The sequence below is a fragment of the Triticum dicoccoides genome, chromosome 5A (assembly GCF_002162155.2).
Source record: "Triticum dicoccoides isolate Atlit2015 ecotype Zavitan chromosome 5A, WEW_v2.0, whole genome shotgun sequence".
NCBI lineage: Eukaryota > Viridiplantae > Streptophyta > Magnoliopsida > Poales > Poaceae > Triticum > Triticum dicoccoides.
The window spans coordinates 73,540,968-73,548,117 of NC_041388.1; the positions used below are offsets into that span (position 1 = coordinate 73,540,968).

Genomic DNA, 7,150 nt, shown 5'->3' on the forward strand with positions numbered 1-7,150 from the left:
AAACACATGCACATGCATATGCATGCACAGGAGAAGATGCATATGCTAGCATTTAATACATAGCAGGAAAAATAACTACTAGATGACTATTTTAATTAAAAAAAGAGACAAAAAATCACCTAAAATGACGGGCCGCTGGCTAAGCATCCCGGGCGGCCGTGCGCCCGCTAGATGCGTCCTTTTTTATTTTTGGATGTATGCGAATAATGTTGGATGAGCGTGCTCCCGTATTCATGTTTATGGATTGTTCCCTTTTCGTGAACGGATTTGCAGACCGGTACTTAAATTGATCCGAATTCCGTTCAGGGAGCCGACAGAAGACGACTGGTGCGCGTAGCTCTAGCTCCTGCATTTTCCCTGTCAGCCACACGAGTTTGCGACTGTCCCTGTCCCGTTTTTGGTCACAAAGCACCTAACCAGAAGCATGACCGGTGGACCCAGAAGGCTGGGGTTGAACGCAGACAGCAGCAAGTCAGCAGCAGTTGGTTCGACCCGACTGGCAGCACGAGCACAAGGAGAGCAGAGGAGGGGAGCCATCCATCCCCAAAACCCCAAGTCCCGCGTGAGCAGCACCCACCCCGGAGCGGGAGCGACGGCCGGCGGCTCGTCCCCAGGTTCGCCCGCCCGCTAATCCCTCCCTTCTCCCTCTCCAGCATGTTCCTCCGCCGGTTTCGTGCGGACTTCTTCCACCCCCGATGCGGTTTCGCGGATTTCGCCCGAGAACTAGCACCCCGTGGTAGTTTCGATTTTTGCTGTGCGCGGGGGATTAGGGTTTTCCTTTGGTTTCGGGTATGGCCGATTCGTGTGCCTGGTAGTCTCGCCGGTCTTTACTTCCTAGATGCGAGGCCGCCTTTTCCTCTGGGGCCGGAGGTTGGGGGATGGGATGGGGGGAAGGATGGGGGTGGGTGCTGGGTGCTTGGGTGGGTGTTCGGTGTTGGGCTCTGGATTTGGTTGTTGAGGAAGCTGCGTAGACGGAGATTATTTTTAAGATAATGTCGAACACTTGTGAGAACCGGACCGAGATGCGAGGTTTCGGAAGGGGTTTGTGTGGATTGGGGATTGTCACTTGAGGGCGTGAGGGAGGCAAGGTTTTGGAAGGGTCTTAAGGTTGCGCGGCAATCTCCGTAGATGCGATTATGCACGATTTATTTCATGACAAGTAACCAGCTAACCACCCTATCCTTTTTACAAGTATGTTTTGCGGCTGTACGGCGGCAGGCTTGTCGCTGCGCCGCGTGGCGGCTGTGAATTGGCAGTTAGTACATTTGATTGATGCGTTTCCCTGGTTCGCGCTCATTGCCTTGCGTCATGGCGGTGCATGGTTCACGTAGGATGCCCGTATGTATCTGTTTGCTGTTGCTACATTACATCCTGTAATGATTGGGGTCTCACTATCTTCTTCTTTTGTTGGAACTGCCAGCTTGGTGCCGTGACTCGTGACCAGACATTGTGCCCGGCTGCAACAGGTTTAGTGGCTAGACGATGTTAACAAAAACATAATAAGGGCAACCACCAAACATTGTAAATATTTAATGTGAAGTAAATATGTACTTGGTCGGTCCCTAGGGCCGCTGAAGTTCTTAGCTCATCCCAAGGTCAAACATTGAAACTTACTTTTGCCCAAGCCCTTGCCATGTGGTCATCAAATACTCTATGGAGAATATTCGTAGTCCACCTTTCACCGAAGCACACATCTTGCAGGTTGAGGTGTTGTCCACCCTAGTGGACTGGTGTGTATTGATCTCTTTTGTCAGCGACGAACCCTGACTTGCTTGGATTCTTCACAGAATTTTCTCCTGGTCTTTCTATTTTTGTGAACAATCTAATCCAAACGTTTGTTTCTGGGATGGGTACTTCAATCCATTCAGCCTTGTGGATTTGTTGCTACTTGGCGAAATACGTTAGCAGCTTGTTTTTCCATTTTTTGTTGGGTTTAATTGAACCCCCATGTTAATGGTGTAGATAGATGCCACATGCCAGAGATGTGAGGTTCTGCAAGGGTTTTAAGGAGATTCTGTGTGATGTTAGTAGATGCTATTATGCGCTTTGAGAAGTATGTCGTGGGCTGTCGGTGCATTTTTGTGGTGATGTTGAATTGGCAGCTCATAATTTTTGATGTGTAAACAGTTCTCTGTTGGTGATGTTCATTATGAGTCATAGTTAAGGTAGGATGCTCTTAGGTCTGTTTGTTTTATTGTCAGCCTGTAATACTTGAAAGTGAGTAGATAAAAATTCCTGGAGTTCTGAGCTATACTTATTTGTCTGCTTGTCTTTGTTGTACTTGCAGTTACAGACTTGAGGTCACATTGGGTGCCTACTGATGACATCCAACATGAGACCGCTTAACAGCAAAAAGGGTGAGGTCCCTTCCCATGGTCGTGAGAACTGTGGAGTTTCTGACCAAGCTTTTCATGGCAAATGTCAAAGCTGCGATGGTGTTGGAAAACCATCTTATCCTAGAGCGAATGGCGTTTCCCTGAAAGAAAGTGGAACATGCAATTTTAGTTGTGATCATGCTAATGCTTTATTAGTAGATGGGCCCAAAGGTTCACCAGCAAGGCCAGGACATATTGACAGCGCAGTTTGTGCTCAGCATGGTTGTCTGCATGCCAAGAATGAAAGTTGCATGCCTTGCAATGATCTGCAGCAAGAGTCTGATAGAGAACAAGCTGGAGATACCCTGGATGATCTGTTTTTCTTTAACGATGAAGAGGATGATGATATTGACTGGGAACCTTCTGCTCGCCTGGCTGAAAACAGATGGTTTTGCTTGAACTGTACAATGCCAAACTTGGATGAGGTTAAACATTGCCTGGTAAGATCCTTTTGTTCTGTGATTAGTCGGGCCATATAGCTCATTACAAACTTTATCCGAGTATATCCGCTCACATGTTTGACATGTTCTTTGTTGGTTCTTCTCTCATACAATAGAATTGCCATGAGCTTAAGGGATCTGAAGTAGCTGCTGGATATGATGTTTTCAAAACTCACATTGCGCGGGCAGCTTTGGTATCTGCTGACACAGGTGCCGTTTCCACTAGTAGCTATGTTTTTCTGTTACTTCCTATCATCAAGTATCAAATATCTGTTATGAATATTACTCAATTCAGTATTCCCTTTCACAAACTTACCTGAGTACACCAATGGCATCTTAATAGAATTTGTAACTGTCTTTGCTACTAGATCATGGACGATCTGCTTCCCACACCAAAGTCTACAATCGACTTCCAAAATCTCCCTGTCCGGATCATTATTAACTTATTTAATAGAAACATCATTGATTAATAATGCCATTTGGAACATTTTAATGCAGCTGAAAACACTCCAGAAGATACAAAAATAAGAACTAGGATGGACAAGGGGTGTCTTGGTTTGAGCCCAAGCCTACCTTATGTTTTTTTTTGGCTAGCCCAAATATTGGCTGAGGCTATAGTTCCCCATGTAGTGGCCAACATCGGCAAGAAAATAGATTGGGAGTGGCCATGCCAAAACTTGCCAGCTATCCAATCCCGGCCCAGGTAGATTCAGGTGCAATCCAAGCATACCCTAGGCTTATTTTCATTGCCTAGGAAATTCACCTTCCTCATACTTAGAATTATAAGGCTAGCTAAGTCTTACCGGAATAGCTTTAAAAAATCTACCATGGAAGACTTTTGAGTTTTGACACCTTAATACATAATCAGACCAAGAAAGCAAAATCTAACAAAGCAAAAGGTCCCTACTAAACCTGATTTACCAAGACCAATGACAACTATGAAGTAGCATCCCTAGACACAACTATACTCCTCTGAGTATACAAAGCAAATAACAGTAAGACACATTTTATGATTTAGTTCTTTTTGTGGACATACGGTGACATCCAATGTTATACTGATTAAATTAGCAACATACTAATAATAGTCCTCTGTCACAACGGCTTTTCAAGTTAGTATCCTTTGATTCATGGATCCGATTAATGACCCGTTTACACTAAAGAACAGCTGTTTGGTTCAATGCAAACCGAACATAGTCCTTATCCCTATCCTGTCTTTCCCAATATGTGGTTGACTGGCCAGCTGAATCCTCCTCCCCATGCTGTAAAAATTTACCTCAGAGTCTGAAGCCTCCTCTTCAATGTAGTAAAACTATCTTGGAGGAGATTCAGAAACATTGGAATGATGATAGAGAAGGAGTTGGAAAGGTGTGATGCTTATACCTTGACAGAGTGTATTCAAGCTTAGCACAGTAGTTTAGAGCAACTGACTGTATGCCACTGCATCAACTTTTCATGCGCCTGTGTATTAACGTCTTCTTTTGGTCACACTGTTTATGCAGCATCGGTACTGGTATCTACAGCGATTGGTTTTGATGAAAGAATGTTGCTCCACAGTGAGGCAAGCTATGAACTTGTGATTTATGTAATTTGAGCTAGCATACTGCATGATATAGTGTTCCCACGTCAAGGGTGACCACTCTTTATTGCTGTGAATAGCATGGATGATTGTCATAAATCTTTAAGTGCTCCTAATTGTGGTGTCAGTGAAACTTTTCATTTGATTGCTTCTTGTGTCTGTGAGATGCTTCTTCTGCAGCATGTTAAAGAAAGACGAGGCTAAAATAGTATGGAAATATTTCAAGATGGGATGTCAGTTTCTGTATTTCCGCGCACTTTGACCAAATGACGATTTATTTTCTTAAAACATATGTACTTGTAATTATTTCACAAAACTAGCTGCAGTTCAGAAGATAGTCTCTGTGAGGTCTTGTCTTTTTGGCCTCCTATTTTCTGTCAGAATGTACTGTCTGTATTTTTTTTATAACTGACATCTCATATTTCTATATCCTAACAGATGGAAATTAAACCAAATCCACATCCAGAAAGACCCAACCGTCTTCGTGCAATTGCTGCCAGTCTGGCTGCTGCAGGTGCACACTAGAGATTAGTGTAATTATTTACTACAGTGTTTCAGCTTTGTGTATTTCAGAAAAAAGCTGCAGAGAAACTCTTGCCTACAAGTTCTGTGATTATTCTTATGCAAATATTCAATCAAGATCTTTATGATTTGATGATGCTCTGTTGAACTGTTCTCAGCATATTATTGAATATAAACTAAAGATATCAATCATATAATTCTAAGCACAACATAATTATTGATTGTTGATGTTGTACTGCAGCAGGATAACAAATAACATGATTATCCTGCCAGTCATATTAATTAAACTTGGTTGATGAACCAACCTTTCTATTCTACTGCTTATCAAGTAAACAATTACTATTATTTCCAATTTCAGGAATATTTCCCTCAAAGTGTGCCTTGGTACCTCCTCGAGAAATCACTAAGGAGGAACTCGTAATGGTAAGAGTCCAACAAGTGGTTTGAAAGATCCATTAGTTTTGCTGCCATGTGTTACCCCTGTATGCATTGTTCATTTCAGAGTCTTCTTGATAGTCCTCATATGTTTAAACTCTGGTAATTTAGGTCCATACTTCAGATCACGTCGAAAGCGTAGAGCAGACAAAGAACATGCTTTACAGGTATTACTTGTTTAGTTTGTGATTAGAACTGTCATTGTGAGTATGGTCTTTAGTTTAGTATTTTACCTTTTGTTTTGATTATAATGGATACATGTTCAGCATGTATTGGCATCAACATTTATTGGCATTTTTATGTCCTAGCATTTTTGGAAAGGTTTTCATTGTTATAACATAATTCTGGGGATCAATCTGTAGTTACTTCACTTCGGATACTTACGCGAATGGACACTCGGCATGTGCTGCCAAACTTGCAGCAGGCCTATGCGCTGATCTTGCTAGTTTGATAGTGTCTGGCCGTGTCCGGAATGGCTTTGCGCTGGTACTGTCTGATGATCTCATATATTCAGTTTTTCATCTCATTCATTATAATGCACTTGGTTATTATTTATCAATCCACTTTGCATTTTTGTTGTACATGATGCTGACCTTGTGTTCTTGTCTACCTGAGAACAGGTGAGACCTCCTGGGCATCATGCTGGGGTAAAGCAAGCCATGGGCTTTTGTCTTCACAACAATGCAGCAGTGGCTGCATTAGCTGCACAAAAAGCAGGCGCTAAGAAAGTCTTGATAGTTGACTGGGTAATGCTAGTCACAACTTTGCATTTAAATATGCACCATTAAATTTTGTTGGCGTGCACCTATTCTTTTTCTTGTAGTATATCTATTTTATTGTAAATAGATACAAAAGTACGTTTACCATTCTCATCAGTAGCATTGCTAACTGTTATTGCAGGATGTGCACCATGGCAATGGCACACAGGAGATATTTGAAGGGAACAAATCAGTGAGTTCTCATCTTTATTTAGTTACATTTTTAATTGCTCTATGTTCTTCCTTTTTGAGTGCATCTGTTATTGATTTTAATTACTGTATTTCCGTTTGCATGTGTTGCTACTACTATGAGCTTACCAGTTTCCAAATTTGCAATTCTTATATGGATAACTTATTATTCTTCAGGTTTTATACATATCATTACACCGCCATGAGGATGGAAGCTTCTACCCTGGAACTGGAGCAGCAGACGAGGTGGCTATCTTTAAAGTGTTTGTAGTTTTGGCATAATTCACCAAAAGAACAACTGAATGAAACTAATGCCTGAGCTGAAAATATGTATAAGGAAGGATGCACATGTAACTCATCATATCCCTTGGTACATGCCATAGACAGCCTTTTTCAGGGGGGACTTGTGTGAGATCTCACATTAGGTGAGATCAATGTGATCGATTTTTTTGGAAAAAAAATACATGTCCAAACATTCTCAAACTTTTTGTAGACACATCAACGTTTGATGTACAACCTCAAAAAGTTTCAACCCCCAATTCAACTTATATTAAAAGAAACAAAAAGGGCAGCCCGGTGCATGTAGCTCCCGCTTGCGCAGGGTCCGACCACTATATTAAAAGAAACAAAATAGATAAAATCGGATCTGAATAGTGTCAAAGTACTATTCACCCAAAGCTGTCACTATTCACATTTGAATTTGTATTTTTTGAATCTCTAAATGCACATTGAGTTTTCAGCTGATTTTTTCCTGAAGTTGTAGACATACCCCACATGGATGTTATAGATTTTTACGAAATGTCTAAATATGAATTTTTGGGGTTGATCTCACGATCTCACCTAATGTGAGATCCC

General features: G+C 41.8%; 1 protein-coding gene across 3 annotated transcripts in view; it reads left to right on the forward strand.

The window, feature by feature from the left end:
* The first annotated feature begins 462 nt into the window (after positions 1-462).
* The window catches only part of LOC119299409 (histone deacetylase 15-like), a 10,609-nt gene continuing 3,921 nt past the window's right edge, over positions 463-7,150 (forward strand). The window contains exons 1-11 of one of the 3 annotated variants that reach the window (XM_037576642.1): positions 463-614; positions 2,288-2,815; positions 2,932-3,025; positions 4,315-4,373; positions 4,830-4,905; positions 5,272-5,336; positions 5,460-5,515; positions 5,711-5,834; positions 5,969-6,094; positions 6,249-6,299; positions 6,473-6,541. In XM_037576642.1, coding sequence (XP_037432539.1) covers positions 2,321-2,815; positions 2,932-3,025; positions 4,315-4,373; positions 4,830-4,905; positions 5,272-5,336; positions 5,460-5,515; positions 5,711-5,834; positions 5,969-6,094; positions 6,249-6,299; positions 6,473-6,541 — 1,215 coding nt within the window. In that variant the 5' untranslated portion in view covers positions 463-614; positions 2,288-2,320. Of the gene's footprint in view, positions 615-1,444; positions 1,467-2,287; positions 2,816-2,931; positions 3,026-4,119; positions 4,181-4,314; positions 4,374-4,829; positions 4,906-5,271; positions 5,337-5,459; positions 5,516-5,710; positions 5,835-5,968; positions 6,095-6,248; positions 6,300-6,472; positions 6,542-7,150 lie in introns of those variants that run through there. The other 2 variants (XM_037576643.1, XM_037576644.1) reach the window with 2 other exon arrangements.